This window comes from Procambarus clarkii, chromosome 19 (genome assembly GCF_040958095.1).
Source record: "Procambarus clarkii isolate CNS0578487 chromosome 19, FALCON_Pclarkii_2.0, whole genome shotgun sequence".
Taxonomy (NCBI): Eukaryota; Metazoa; Arthropoda; class Malacostraca; order Decapoda; family Cambaridae; genus Procambarus; species Procambarus clarkii.
This window is the reverse complement of record NC_091168.1, coordinates 36,537,323-36,553,087: the sequence shown is the minus strand read 5'-3', so window position 1 is coordinate 36,553,087 and position 15,765 is coordinate 36,537,323. Positions and strand designations below refer to the sequence as shown.

The 15,765-nt window shown below is 50.5% G+C and overlaps 1 protein-coding gene across 1 annotated transcript in view; it reads right to left on the bottom strand.

Moving 5' to 3' along the window:
* The window catches only part of LOC138366279 (L-proline trans-4-hydroxylase-like), a 30,300-nt gene extending 15,743 nt beyond the window's left edge, over positions 1-14,557 (bottom strand). The window contains exons 1-5 of the mRNA XM_069327295.1: positions 14,307-14,557; positions 10,111-10,198; positions 6,690-6,882; positions 3,155-3,246; positions 1,813-1,990 (exon numbers count right to left, since the gene is read on the bottom strand). Of these exons, the coding sequence (XP_069183396.1) occupies positions 1,813-1,990; positions 3,155-3,246; positions 6,690-6,882; positions 10,111-10,198; positions 14,307-14,313 (558 nt within the window). The 5' untranslated portion in view covers positions 14,314-14,557. The remainder of the gene's footprint in view (positions 1-1,812; positions 1,991-3,154; positions 3,247-6,689; positions 6,883-10,110; positions 10,199-14,306) is intronic.
* Positions 14,558-15,765: the final 1,208 nt, after the last annotated feature.

Genomic DNA, 15,765 nt, shown 5'->3' with positions numbered 1-15,765 from the left:
CAGTAGCAGTGGTCAGTAGCCAGTAGTCAGTAGCAGTGGTCAGTAGCCAGTAGTCAGTAGCAATGGTCAGTAGCCAGTAGTCAGTATCAGTGGTCAGTAGTCAGTAGCCAGTAGTCAGTAGCAATGGTCAGTAGCCAGTAGTCAGTAGCAATGGTCAGTAGCCAGTAGTCAGTAGCAGTGGTCAGTAGCCAGTAGTCAGTAGTAATGGTCAGTAGCCAGTAGTCAGTAGCAGTGGTCAGTAGCCAGTAGTCAGTAGCAGTGGTCAGTAGTCAGTAGCAATGGTCAGTAGCCAGTAGTCAGTAGCAATGGTCAGTAGTCAGTAGCAGTGGTCAGTAGCCAGTAGTCAGTAGCAATGGTCAGTAGCCAGTAGTCAGTAGCAGTGGTCAGTAGCCAGTAGTCAGTAGCAATGGTCAGTAGTCAGTAGTAATGGTCAGTAGCCAGTAGTCAGTAGCAGTGGTCACTAGCCAGTAGTCAGTAGCAGTGGTCAGTAGCCAGTAGTCAGTAGTAATGGTCAGTAGCCAGTAGTCAGTAGCAGTGGTCACTAGCCAGTAGTCAGTAGCAGTGGTCAGTAGCCAGTAGTCAGTAGCAATGGTCAGTAGCCAGTAGTCAGTAGCAATGGTCAGTAGCCAGTAGTCAGTAGCAGTGGTCAGTAGCCAGTAGTCAGTAGCAGTGGTCAGTAGTCAGTAGCAATGGTCAGTAGCCAGTAGTCAGTAGCAATGGTCAGTAGTCAGTAGCAGTGGTCAGTAGCCAGTAGTCAGTAGCAATGGTCAGTAGCCAGTAGTCAGTAGCAGTGGTCAGTAGCCAGTAGTCAGTAGCAATGGTCAGTAGTCAGTAGTAATGGTCAGTAGCCAGTAGTCAGTAGCAGTGGTCACTAGCCAGTAGTCAGTAGCAGTGGTCAGTAGCCAGTAGTCAGTAGTAATGGTCAGTAGCCAGTAGTCAGTAGCAGTGGTCACTAGCCAGTAGTCAGTAGCAGTGGTCAGTAGCCAGTAGTCAGTAGCAATGGTCAGTAGCCAGTAGTCAGTAGCAGTGGTCAGTAGCCAGTAGTCAGTAGCAATGGTCAGTAGCCAGTAGTCAGTAGCAATGGTCAGTAGCCAGTAGTCAGTAGCAATGGTCAGTAGCCAGTAGTCAGTAGCAATGGTCAGTAGCCAGTAGTCAGTAGCAGTGGTCAGTAGTCAGTAGTCAGTAGCAGTGGTCAGTAGCCAGTAGTCAGTAGCAGTGTTCAGTAGTCAGTAGCAATGGTCAGTAGTCAGTAGCAATGGTCAGTAGCCAGTAGTCAGTAGCAGTGGTCAGTAGTCAGTAGCAATGGTCAGTAGCCAGTAGTCAGTAGCAGTGGTCAGTAGCAATGGTCAGTAGCCAGTAGTCAGTAGCAGTGGTCAGTAGCCAGTAGTCAGTAGCAATGGTCAGTAGCCAGTAGTCAGTAGCAGTGGTCAGTAGCCAGTAGCAATGGTCAGTAGTCAGTAGCAATGGTCAGTAGCCAGTAGTCAGTAGCAATGGTCAGTAGCCAGTAGTCAGTAGCAATGGTCAGTAGCCAGTAGTCAGTAGCAGTGGTCAGTAGCCAGTAGCAATGGTCAGTAGTCAGTAGCAATGGTCAGTAGCCAGTAGTCAGTAGCAATGGTCAGTAGCCAGTAGTCAGTAGCAATGGTCAGTAGCCAGTAGCAATGGATAACTGAAGCATTGACCAATGGCACAAATTACCAGGTAACATTATAGACGTGACAACGCGGGTACCAAAAATTAGCTGTCTCGTAGGGACCAATAGGCCTTCTGAATTCCCTTTATTCTGATCTACTGACAGCTACCTGAGAAGCTCACCTGCTGGACCCTCTCTGGGTCCGCCCCGAGCTGGTCCCCGATATTAAGGTGCTGGACCCGTCCCAACTTGTGGGACCCGCGCAGCACCTGTAGGCACCCATTGCCGCGGTCTGTGTCGTCGATAGGAATGAAGACTGAGGCCATGTCAGGGTAGAGACATCCGTTCATGTACCAGTACCTGATGTGATGGAGAGAGAGAGAGAGAGAGAGATTAATATTGGTTTATTAAAAAAAATTCTCTCTCTCTCTCTCTCTTTGATATGACCAGATCCAATTTACATACCCAGCCAGAAATGTTGTTGTTAGTGATTATTAAAATATTCGCGAGGTTCATAACCTCTGAAATCTTTGATGTACGACTTGCGCAGAATGAAGCATCAGAATGTAAACTGCATACTATACAATGATAAAGTTTACATATCGTGGCTTTAATGAACAGTAATTATATGTAAACCATCTCATTTGCAAAGATAAAAACGCTTATGAACAAAGTTTTTTGTTTTAGTTTGATTGGTATACATTAATAAGTGTGGTATGTATACCACAGAGCATATACCATATACTAAAGATAAGAGCCCCTTATCTCAGTCATGGCAGCTTAGTCGGTATTTACTAAGTAGTTTAGAAGCTACGAAGCTTTGATGTCTGTGATGATATATGATATCTGGACGAAGTCGTCTATGATAACACCATTGAGTTTAAGATGACTTCGTAGGACTTCCGAGCTCGTTAGTAGAAATGGGTGAGGGGTAATGGGTGAGTGGTAATGGGTGAGAGGTGATAGCTGAGAGGTAATGGGTGAGAGGTGATAGGTGAGAGGTAATGGGTGAGAGGTAATGGGTGAGTGGTAATGGGTGAGTGGTAATGGGTGAGTGGTAATGGGTGAGTGGTAATGGGTGAGAGGTAATGGGTGAGTGGTAATGGGTGAGTGGTAATGGGTGAGAGGTAATGGGTGAGTGGTAACGGGTGAGTGGTAATGGGTGAGTGATAATGGGTGAGAGGTAATGGGTGAGTGGTAACGGGTGAGTGGTAATGGGTGAGTGGTAATGGGTGAGAGGTAATGGGTGAGTGGTAACGGGTGAGTGGTAATGGGTGAGTGGTAATGGGTGAGAGGTAATGGGTCAGTGGTAACGGGTGAGTGGTAATGGGTGAGTGGTAATGGGTGAGAGGTAACGGGTGAGTGGTAACGGGTGAGTGGTAATGGGTGAGAGGTAACGGATGAGTGGTAACGGGTGAGTGGTAATGGGTGAGAGGTAATGGGTGAGAGGTAACGGGTGAGTGGTAATGGGTGAGAGGTAATGGGTGAGTGGTAATGGGTGAGAGGAAACACTCAGACACTCACCCATAATCTTGGTGCCAGAGGAAAGTGCCGCCAGTCTTGGCCTCCTTCATGATAAGCTTAGTGTGGTAGTGGTACACCTCCCCCCCCAGCAGCTGTCATGGGGAGAGTGGCCAGCTTAGTGGTGTCATGGGGAGAGAGGTCAGCTTAGTGGTGTCATGGGGAGAGAGGTCAGCTTAGTGGTGTCATGGGGAGAGTGGCCAGCTTAGTGGTGTCATGGGGAGAGAGGTCAGCTTAGTGGTGTCATGGGGAGAGAGGCCAGCTTAGTGGTGTCATGGGGAGAGAGTGAAGCATAGTGGTGTCATGGGGAGAGTGGCCAGCTTAGTGGTGTCAAGGGGAGAGAGGCCAGCTTTGTGGTGTCATGGGGAGAGAGGCCAGCTTAGTGGTGTCATGGGGAGAGAGGTCAACTTAGTGTTGTCATGGGGAGAGAGGCCAGCTTAGTGGTGTCATGGGGAGAGAGTGAAGCATAGTGGTGTCATGGGGAGAGTGGCCAGCTTAGTGGTGTCAAGGGGAGAGAGGCCAGCTTAGTGGTGTCATGGGGAGAGAGGCCAGCTTAGTGGTGTCATGGGGAGAGAGGCCAGCTTAGTGGTGTCATGGGGAGAGTGGCCAGCTTAGTGGTGTCAAGGGGAGAGAGGCCAGCTTAGTGGTGTCATGGGGAGAGAGGCCAGCTTAGTGGTGTCATGGGGAGAGAGGTCAGCTTAGTGGTGTCATGGGGAGAGAGGCCAGCTTAGTGGTGTCATGGGGAGAGTGGCCAGCTTAGTGGTGTCAAGGGGAGAGAGGCCAGCTTAGTGGTGTCAAGGGGAGAGAGGCCAGCTTAGTGTTGTCATGGGGAGAGAGGTCAGCTTAGTGGTGTCATGGGGAGAGTGGCCAGCTAAGTGGTGTCATGGGGACAGAGGCCAGCTTAGTGGTGTCATGGGGAGAGTGGCCAGCTTAGTGGTGTCAAGGGGAGAGAGGCCAGCTTAGTGGTGTCATGGGGAGAGAGTGAAGCTTAGTGGTGTCATGGGGAGAGAGGCCAGCTTAGTGGTGTCATGGGGAGAGAGGCCAGCTTAGTGGTGTCATGGGGAGAGAGGCCAGCTTAGTGGTGTCATGGGGAGAGAGGCCAGCTTAGTGGTGTCAAGGGGAGAGAGGCCAGGTTAGTGGTGTCATGGGGAGAGAGGCCAGCTTAGTGGTGTCATGGGGAGAGAGGCCAGCTTAGTGGTGTCATGGGGAGAGAGGCCAGCTTAGTGGTGTCATGGGGAGAGAGAGGCCAGCTTAGTGGTGTCATGGGGAGAGAGGCCAGCTTAGTGGTGTCATGGGGAGAGAGAGGCCAGCTTAGTGGTGTCATGGGGAGAGAGGCCAGCTTAGTGGTGTCATGGGGAAAGTGGCCAGCTTAGTGGTGTCATGGGGAGAGAGGCCAGCTTAGTGGTGTCATGGGGAGAGAGGCCAGCTTAGTGGTGTCAAGGGGAGAGAGGCCAGGTTAGTGGTGTCATGGGGAGAGAGGCCAGCTTAGTGGGGTCATGGGGAGAGAGAGGCCAGCTTAGTGGTGTCATGGGGAGAGAGGCCAGCTTAGTGGTGTCATGGGGAGAGAGGGGCCAGCTTAGTGGTGTCATGGGGAGAGAGGCCAGGTTAGTGGTGTCATGGGGAAAGAAGCCAGCTTAGTGGTGTCATGGGGAGAGAGGCCAGCTTAGTGGTGTCATGGGGAGAGAGGCCAGCTTAGTGATGTCATGGGGAGAGAGGCCAGCTTAGTGGTGTCATGGGGAGAGAGGCCAGCTTAGTGGTGTCATGGGGAGAGTGGCCAGCTTAGTGGTGTCAAGGGGAGAGAGGCCAGCTTAGTGGTGTCATGGGGAGAGAGGCCAGCTTAGTGGTGTCATGGGGAGAGAGTGAAGCATAGTGGTGTCATGGGGAGAGAGGCCAGCTTAGTGGTGTCATGGGGAGAGAGGCCAGCTTAATGGTGTCATGGGGAGAGAGAGGCCAGCTTAGTGGTGTCATGGGGAGAGAGGCCAGCTTAGTGGTGTCATGGGGAGAGAGGGGCCAGCTTAGTGGTGTCATGGGGAGAGAGGCCAGCTTAGTGGTGTCATGGGGAGAGAGGCCAGCTTAGTGGTGTCATGGGGAGAGAGGCCAGGTTAGTGGTGTCATGGGGAGAGAGGCCAGGTTAGTGGTGTCATGGGGAGAGAGACAAGCTTAGTGGTGTCATGGGGAGAGGCCAGCTTAGTGGTGTCATGGGGAGAGGCCAGCTTAGTGGTGTCATGGGGAGAGAGACAAGCTTAGTGGTGTCATGGGGAGAGAGGCCAGCTTAGTGGTGTCATAGGGAGAGTAACAAGCTTAGTGGTGTCATGGGGAGAGAGGCCAGGTTAGTGGTGTCATGGGGAGAGAGACAAGCTTAATGGTGTCATGGGGAGAGTGGCCAGCTTAGTGGTGTCATGGGGAGAGGCCAGCTTAGTGGTGTCATGGGGAGAGAGTCAAGCTTAATGGTGTCATGGGGAGAGTGGCCAGCTTAGTGGTGTCATGGGGAGAGTGGCCAGCTTAGTGGTGTCATGGGGAGAGAGGCCAGGTTAGTGGTGTCATGGGGAGAGAGGCCAGGTTAGTGGTGTCATGGGGAGAGAGACAAGCTTAGTGGTGTCATGGGGAGAGAGACAAGCTTAGTGGTGTCACGGGGAGAGGCCAGCTTAGTGGTGTCATGGGGAGAGAGTCAAGCTTAATGGTGTCATGGGGAGAGTGGCCAGCTTAGTGGTGTCATGGGGAGAGAGGCCAGCTTAGTGGTGTCATGGGGAGAGAGGCCAGCTTAGTGGTGTCATGGGGAGAGGGGCCAGCTTAGTGGTGTCATGGGGAGAGAGGGAAGCTTATTATTGTCATAGGGAGAGAAATAAGCCTTTTGCTGTCATGGGATGAGATAGGCTTCGTTGTATCATATGAAAAATATAAGATGACCTAAGTCATGGGATAGATAAGCTTTGTGTCGTCGTAGGGAGATAAAAGTTCGTCACAAGCATGAAAATGCTATTGAGATGAAATAGGGTAAGTGATGTCATGGGATAACGTTCCTATAAGCATCTAACGTGACTCAGTTACCACTGAAATGGGAACAGAAATTTGCATCGAAATATACACTAAAATGGGCACTGAAATGAGCATTAAAATGGGCATTGAAATGGGCGCTCAAAAGGGCACTGTTTTTATTAAATAAATTTTAATTAAAAAAAGAGGCAATATAAAATGAATATGAAACTATGTAGAGAGAAATAAAAGTAAAGTTATTGCCTAATAACATCCACTAGTACATTATTATTTTATAAGGTTGCAGGGAGAGAGAGAGAGAGAGAGAGAGAGAGAGAGAGAGAGAGAGAGAGAGAGAGAGAGAGAGAGAGAGAGAGAGAGAGAGAGAGAGAGAGAGAGAGAGAGAGAGAGAGAAACAGACAGACAGACAGACAGACAGACAGCCAGACAGACAGACAGACAGACAGACAGACAGACAGACAGCCAGACAGACAGACAGACAGACAGACAGACAGACAGACAGACAGACAGACAGACAGACACACAGACAGACAGACAGACAGACCTCCTCCGCGGTGTCAGCAACTCTACGAGACCTGGCCAGCATGCCCGTGACGTCATCACCCGGGTGGTTCCACAGCGTCATCACATTCCTGCGGTTCTTGCCGTCGTGGAAGGTGTAGGCGTGCTGCTGGACGCCCCGGGGGTTCTCCAGCGCCCCCCGCACCTTCTCCACCTCATCCCGGTTCAACATGTTCCTACGTTGGGAAATCCCAAATGAGAACCGCACTCCCCACTCTGGCCGACTGGTCAGGCATGGTTCACATGAATAACGATGATTCGACTGACTCATCCTCTAAAATTAATGTTCCTTTGCCTACTACAGGTAGATAATTGTCATATTTTACTCAAATTAGTTTTATAATTTGATTTTGAAACTTTATCTCAAGGTTTACCCAACCTAATCTAACCTAATCAAACTTAAACCAACCTAACCTAACCTAACCTATCCTAACCTAACCTAACCAATCGAACTTAGCACATCATAACCTACTCCAATAGAGGCCAAACAACCCTAACCAAACCGACCCCTAATACAGCCTACATACAGCCTAAACTAGCGATGTATATTGCTTTGACAATCAGAAAACTAGTTTTATCAGAGTGTTTTGTGTGTACTGTGATCCCCCCATCCCCTGTGGATGGGTCTGTGATGCCCCCCATCCCCTGTGGATGGGTCTGTGATGCCCCCATCCCCTGTGGATGGGCCTGTGATGCCCCCATCCCCTGTGGATGGGTCTGTGATGCCCCCCATCCCCTGTGGATGGGCCTGTGATGCCCCCATCCCCTGTGGATGGGCCTGTGATGCCCCTATCCCCTGTGGATGGACCTGTGATGCCCCCTATCCCCTGTGGATGGACCTGTGATGCCCCCTATCCCCTGTGGATGGACCTGTGATGCCCCCATCCCCTGTGGATGGATCTGTGATGCCCCCCATCCCCTGTGGACGGCCCTGTGATGCCCCATCCCCTGTGGATGGATCTGTGATGCCCCATCCCCTGTGGATGGACCTGTGATGCCCCATCCCCTGTGGATGGACCTGTGATGCCCCATCCCCTGTGGATGGACCTGTGATGCCCCATCCCCTGTGGATGGACCTGTGATGCCCCATCCCCTGTGGATGGACCTGTGATGCCCCCATCCCCTGTGGATGGACCTGTGATGCCCCCATCCCCTGCGGATGGACCTGTGATGCCCCCCATCCCCTGTGGATGGACCTGTGATGCCCACATCCCCTGTGGATGGACCTGTGATACCCCCATCCCCTGTGGATGGACCTGTGATGCCCCCCATCCCCTGTGGATGGACCTGTGATGCCCCCATCCCCTATGGATGGACCTGTGATGCCCCCATCCCTTGTGGATGGACCTGTGATGCCCCCATCCCCTGTGGATGGACCTGTGATGCCCCCATCCCCTGTGGTAAGACCTGTGATGCCCCCATCCCCTGTGGATGGACCTGTGATGCCCCCATCCCCTGTGGTAAGACCTGTGATGCCCCCATCCCCTGTGGATGGACCTGTGATGCCCCCATCCCCTATGGATGGACCTGTGATGCCCCCATCCCCTGTGGATGGCCCTGTGATGCCCCCATCTCCTTGTGGATGGCCCTGTGATGCCCCCATCCCCTGTGGATGGCCCTGTGATGCCCCCATCCCCTGTGGATGGCCCTGTGATGCCCCCCATCCCCTGTGGATGGCCCTGTGAAGCCCCCATTACCTTGTGGATGGCCCTGTGATGCCCTCCATCCCCTGTGGATGGCCCTGTGATGCCCCCATCCCCTGTGGATGGCCCTGTGATGCCCCCATCCCCTGTGGATGGCCCTGTGATGCCCCCATCCCCTGTGGATGGATCTGTGATGCCCCCCATCCACTGTGGATGGACCTGTGATGCCCTCCATCCACTGTGGATGGACCAGTGATGCCCACCATCCCCTGTGGATGGCCCTGTGATGCCCCCATCCCCTTGTGGATGGCCCTGCGATGTCCACCATCCCCTGTGGATGGACCTGTGATGCCCCCCATCCCCTGTGGATGGACCTGTGATGCCCCCATCCCCTGTGGATGGACCTGTGAGGCCCCTATCCCCTGTGGATGGACCTGTGACGCCCCCATCCCCTGTGGATGGACCTGTGATGCCCTCCATCCACTGTGGATGGACCAGTGATGCCCACCATCCCCTGTGGATGGCCCTGTGATGCCCCCATCCCCTTGTGGATGGCCCTGTGATGCCCACCATCCCCTGTGGATGGACCTGTGATGCCCCTCATCCCCTGTGGATGGACCTGTGATGCCCCCATCCCCTGTGGATGGACCTGTGAGGCCCCTATCCCCTGTGGATGGACCTGTGACGCCCCCATCCCCTGTGGATGGACCTGTGATGCCCCCATCCCCTATGGATGGACCTGTGATGCCCCCATCCCCTGTGGATGGACCTGTGATGCCCCCATCCCCTGTGGATGGACCTGTGATGCCCCCATCCCCTGTGGATGGACCTGTGATGCCCCCATCCCCTGTGGATGGACCTGTGATGCCCACCATCCCCTGTGGATGGACCTGTGATGCCCCTTCATCCTCTGTGGATGGCCCTGTGATGCCCCCATCCCCTTGTGGATGGCCCTGTGATGCCCACCATCCCCTGTGGATGAACCTGTGATGCCCCCATCCCCTGTGGATGGACCTGTGAGGCCCCTATCACCTGTGGATGGACCTGTGACGCCCCCATCCCCTGTGGATGGACCTGTGATGCCCCCATCCCCTGTGGATGGGCCTGTGATGCCCCCCATCCCCTGTGGATGGACCTGTGATGCCCCATCCCCTGTGGATGGACCTGTGATGCCCCCCATCCCCTGGGGATGGACCTGTGATGCCCCCATCCCCTGTGGATGGACCTGTGATGCCCCCATCCCCTGTGGATGGACCTGTGATGCCCCCATCCCCTGTGGATGGACCTGTGATGCCCCCATCCCCTGTGGATGGACCTGTGATGCCCCCCATCCCCTGTGGATGGACCTGTGATGCCCCGCCCCCTCATGGATGGACCTGTGATGCCCCCATCCCCTGTGGATGGACCTGTGATGCCCCCATCCCCTGTGGATGGACCTGTGATGCCCCCATCCCCTGTGGATGGACCTGCGATGCCCCCATCCCCTGTGGATGGCCCTGTGATGCCCCCATCCCCTGTGGATGGGTCTGTGATGCCCCCATCCCCTGTGGATGGACCTGTGATGCCCCTATCCCCTGTGGATGGACTGTAGCATCCTCACAAGTTCACATCTTGTACTATTTGGTCTATTTTGTACTATTTGTACTACAGCATCACACCTGAAATAGAAGAGCAATAACTCCAACCAAACCTGTCCTAGGTCTAAATTAGCTATGCTAACTGGAGGAGCAGCTTTAATATATCACATTGACAGGAACCCACCTGACAAGGATGTAACCATTTGTGTCGTAGGCGTCTTTCATCTCCTGAGTGACTCTCCAGGTGTCCGGGTCGTAGGTGAAAATAGAGTCTAGAGAAGAAAATAAGAATTAAGGAAACTGCAGAAGTCCTATTGGCCCATACGAGGCAGCTTCTATTTAAAGCCACCACAAACTCAGTCATATATATTTCTAACCTACGCTTGAAACAATCAAGTGATACTTGTTGTACTAAGCTACCCGGTGAGGTGTCCCCCAAATCAACAACCATGTTTCCAAACCTGTATTTACCCACGTCTTTCCTAAAAAGTAGAATGAAATGGCAGACTCACTAGCAAAAACTGCCACTGCTCTACCTGTTGTGCAGTTCAAATTAGTTAGTTCAAACTTAACAGAAAGCGTTGCTGTTGACGAACAGCAAGAAAAGCCTCGTCAACTTGCAAGGAGGTGGCATGAATAAGTTCTTGAAGAAGAAGGCGGGCATGTGGATACCACACGTACGCATCTTACTCTGTTTAATTTCTTCGATGCTCTACCTTCCTTTAAACGGCCTTTTCGCGCCTTTGAATCTTCCCTTGCCGCCAAGCGTTGGAAGAACCAGCTCAGGTTTCTTAAAGACTGTCTTGCTGAGCAAGTTCTCCCTCTTTCTTTATCTCACTTTCTCCAGTTCAACACTTTGGGATCTCCTTTCCCTGAACATGCCCGCCTTCTTCTTCAAGAACTTATTCATGCCACCTCCTTGCAAGTTGACGAGGCTTTTCTTGCTGTTCGTCAACAGCAACGCTTTCTGTCTTCTTCTCTTCCCAGTGATCTATGCAATATCATTTTTCCCATTGCATTTAACACTGCTCACGTCTCCTCTTCCCACCACTCCTCCACACTACACAACAAACTTCAACGCCTGATCTCCAACAGTCCTTGGGCCAAATACTCTCTCTCTGACTGTGTTACCAACCTTTCGTCCTACTCTCTTTCTAAGCACCAGCAAGAACTTCTTGGTCTTGGTCTGTCTTTTGCTACTTCCCTTGGCCCACGCTGTGGCATTGATCTCATTAGTTCCTTTGACAGGTTTGTCAATTCTAACTCTAGTACTCTTTCGGACCTGTCTGCCTTTAGAGGGGCCCTTATCCCCGTTCATGACAGCTTGTTTTCTAAAAATCACCACCTTCCTCGTCGCTTCCAGCTTGCCCTTGCCTCCCTGAAATCTAACAACTCTATTCTTATCCTTCCTTCCGACAAAGGCAATTCGGTGGTTGTCCTTGACCGTGAGGACTACCTCCGAAAAGCAGATGTCTTGCTCTCTGACTCTCGCACTTATGCTCCTCTGACTTCTAACCCTTTGGATCGCCTCAAAACTTCCTTTAACCGCACACTAAGACAGTTCTCTAGTCTTTGTCCTCCTGACTTTGATCTCATTAAACGTTTCCGTGTCAACTGCCCTTCTCTTCCTTATTTCTATGGTCTTCCTAAGACTCATAAACCTGGTGTCCCTCTTCGTCCTATCATTTCTTCACGGGTCTCTGTCAGCTATCCTCTTGCCTCCTGGCTCGCTAAAACCCTGACACCTTACCTTGGCACTTTTTCCCCTGCCCACCTTCGTCACTCTCAGGACTTCATAGAAAGACTGCACCTGCAGCCCTTTTGTAAGATGCTTAGTCTTGATGTCGACTCTCTGTTCACTAATGTTCCACTCGATGACGTTCTCGCTTTCCTAAGACAGAAGGCGTCTGAGGGCCTCCTTCCTCTCCCGCTTCCCACTGACGTTTTCCTCGATCTCATTAGAATCTGTGTTGACTCTAACTCTTTCTCTTTCAACGATAAATATTACACTCAAACATTCGGTGTCGCTATGGGTTCCCCTCTCTCCCCTGTTCTTGCTAATTTCTACATGGAATACTTCGAAACTGTTCTTCTTCCTTCTATTGATACTCGTCCCTCTCTCTGGCTTCGCTATGTTGATGACATTTTTGCTTTATGGCCTCATGACCTTAATCTTTTCCAGCCTTTCCTCGCCTCTCTTAACAATCTGGCTCCTTCTATCCATTACAAAGTTGAATGGGAATCTAATTCCCTCCTTCCTTTTCTTGATGTTCATGTTCACAGCTCTGTGTCTGGGTTCTCTTTCTCTGTCTACCGTAAACCCATGCATAGTAGCTTGTACATTCACTTCTTTTCCCACCATCCTCCTTCTGTTAAGAAAAGTGTCCTCGTCTCTCTCTTCCTCCGCGCTCTACGCATCAGCGACCCTCAGTTTCTTGATTCTGAAATTGCCTTTATCTACAAATCATTCTCTCGCCTTGGTTATCCTTTGCATTTCATCAACTGTGTCTACTCTCAAGCTAAACGAAATTTCTTTCATCCTAAACCTGCTTCCAACACTAGTAGCACTGTACTATGCCTTCCCTTCATATCTGAACTCAAAACTTTTACCAATACCTTTCGTCCTCTTGACATTAAACTCGCCTTTCGACAAACTAACACACTTCGTAGCAATCTGGTTCACACTGCTCCTCCTGCTGCTAATGCTGCTGGTGTCTACTCTATTTCCTGTTCATCTTGTCCTCTCCAATACTTTGGCGAAACTGGCCGTACACTGAATGACAGACTTAAAGAACACAAGAGAAGTGTTAAGTCTGCAGACACTAAGAATGCTCTCTTCTGCCATGTGAGGGATTCTAATCATCCCATTGATTGGTCTTCCTCCAAAATAATCTTTCCTGCCTCTACTCTACACAGACGCCGTCTTGTAGAGTCGGCTCTAATACACAATGTATCCAACATGAACTTGAGTCCTGGCTTTGTTGCTGTGGACTCTTCCCTTTCACAGTATATACTCAAATGCTCAAATCTTTCTAACAAACGTGACTTAACATAAGCTTACCCCTTCCATTTATCTTTCTTTATCTTTCCTTTTCTTTCTCTCTTCTCCCCTTTTTCTGTTCATTGTCTTCTCCTACGCTCCCTTGCTATCCTCTTCTTATTCCTATTACTATCTCCTTCTCTTTCGTTGGTTGTAATAGGAGCTGCTTCGTATGGGCCAATAGGCCTTCTTCAGTTCTCATTATTACTACTATCCCCTACACCTTACTTTCCTCCTCAGCTCTCTCTTGCCTATTTATTGCCTGTCTTTACCTCCTCATCACAATCGACTTGAGAATGGTCCAGGACGGACCGAAACGTCGTCGTCCCTTCAACTTCTAGTGTGTGGTCTGGTCAACATACTTCAGCCACGTTATTGTGACTCATCGCCTGCATATGGAACCAATCGTATTGGCGTTTGCCCTTTCCATTGGAAACTTCCAGCATCGCGGAGAGGGGGGGACCTGCTGCATGGGTAACAGCTTCTCCGTATCAACCTACCCAGGTTTTACGCCCTGGAGAGGCTACTCTAGCCTCGACAATCAGAGCGCAACTGCATAGTCTCCTGAGACTGATGGATGTCTACTACTACTCTTAATGCTCCTTTGTTCATTTTTTGTATGAAGACTACATAATGTTGGTCTGTTGAACATGTTCTACGGACGTTGTTCTCCAGGTGTATGTCTCTGTTGTTATGTATGTGTGTGTAGGCAAGTCCGCGTGCATGTGTTTATGAGAAAGTGTAGGTAAAATATGTGCTTATGTGTAGGTGTAGGCATGTGTGCTTGTATGTGTAGGTGTAGGCATGTGTGCTTGTATGTGTAGGTGTAGGCATGTGTGCTTGTATGTGTAGGTGTAGGCATGTGTGCTTGTATGTGTAGGTGTAGGCATGTGTGCTTGTATGTGTAGGTGTAGGCATGTGTGCTTGTATGTGTAGGTGTAGGCATGTGTGCTTGTATGTGTAGGTGTAGGCATGTGTGCTTGTATGTGTAGGTGTAGGCATGTGTGCTTGTATGTGTAGGTGTAGGCATGTGTGCTTGTATGTGTAGGTGTAGGCATGTGTGCTTGTATGTGTAGGTGTAGGCATGTGTGCTTGTATGTGTAGGTGTAGGCATGTGTGCTTGTATGTGTAGGTGTAGGCATGTGTGCTTGTATGTGTAGGTGTAGGCATGTGTGCTTGTATGTGTAGGTGTAGGCATGTGTGCTTGTATGTGTAGGTGTAGGCATGTGTGCTTGTATGTGTAGGTGTAGGCATGTGTGCTTGTATGTGTAGGTGTAGGCATGTGTGCTTGTATGTGTGTTTGTGTGTAACACAAGTACTAAGAATAACTAGTTTCTTACCTGTCATCTTGCCGGAGACTTAAGATATCAGCAACAACGAGGATATTGCTTTAACAGAAGCTAGTGGGAGCGAGATGCTGGCTAGCAGACACTCAGGCGACACTAGAACATATTAGTAACTCAGTTAACTCTAGAGGCAACAGAATATACTAGGGGAAGCAGAGAGATATATACTAGTGGGTAACGATTGACGGTGATGCTAGTCACGGTGAAGTGGTGAGTGAGTGAGTGAGTGAGTGAAGGGGGAGAGTGAGGGAGGACACAGCGATTGTTTTAGGAGAAGGCGCTATGTGTTATCTTTCTTATCAAGGACACACACCCCCAGTCTCTATACCCAGTGCTGCATTCTTTCTCTCTCTCTCTCTCTCTCTCTCTCTCTCTCTCTCTCTCTCTCTCTCTCTCTCTCTCTCTCTCTCTCTCTCTCTCTCTCTCTCTCTCTCTCCTTCTCTCCTTCTCTCCTTCTCTCCTTCTCTCCTTCTCTCCTTCTCTCCTTCTCTCCTTCTCTCCTCTCTCTCTCTCTCTCTCTCTCTCTCTATAACTCTTTACAAGCGCCCTTGGAAATGCCTTCAAGACACAGTACAATGACCGGATTTAACACAATATAATAAAAGGCGTTCTAGCTATGGTTCGAACCTTCATCAGGACTCCTGTGGATATATTCTTTGATAGTTCTTTGATATGATATTTTCATCGCTATTATGTATTGATCTTTATTACTCAAAGTGTTCATGCACAGATAGCTAACTGAGAGTTATTATTCTTTACCATCTTGAGGTTATCGTGAGATGATTTCGGGGCTTACCGTCCCCGCGGCCCGGTCCTCGACCAGGCCTCCTTTTTGTTACACGTCCCCTAGGAAGCAGCCCGTAGCAGCTGTCTAACTCCCAGGTAGCTATTTACTGCTAGGTAACAGGGGCATCAGAATAAAAGAGACTTTTTGCCCATTTGTCTCCGCCTCCACCGGGGATAGAACCCGGAACCACAGGACTACGAATCCGAAGCACTGTCCACTCAGCCGTGGGTAAGGACTCCATCCTTCCTGGTAGGTCCTTCACATACATTAGAAAAGGGATCGGATCCAAAAGTGACCCTTGTGGTACGCCAGAGGTAACGTCCCGCCACTCTGAGGTCTCTCCTCGCACGGTGACTCTCTGTTTCCTGTTGCAGTGGTACTCCTTTATCCTCTAGAGAACCTTCCTTGCCGCTCCTGCCAGTTGTTTCTCCATTGTGTGCACCAATCTCTCCTGTGAGGTACCATGTCGATGGCTTTCTGACAGTCTAAAAATATATAATCCGCACACCCTTTTTTTTTGTTTTTATCTCAGTTGCCCCTTCATAAGCCTCTATCAAGTTTGTGAGGCAGGATTTGCCGCCCCTGGAACCCTGGTGGTGTAGGTCCCTTCCCACCAGGTGTTCTACTAGCTTTACTCTTAAGATCTTCTCTACCATCTTGCATGAT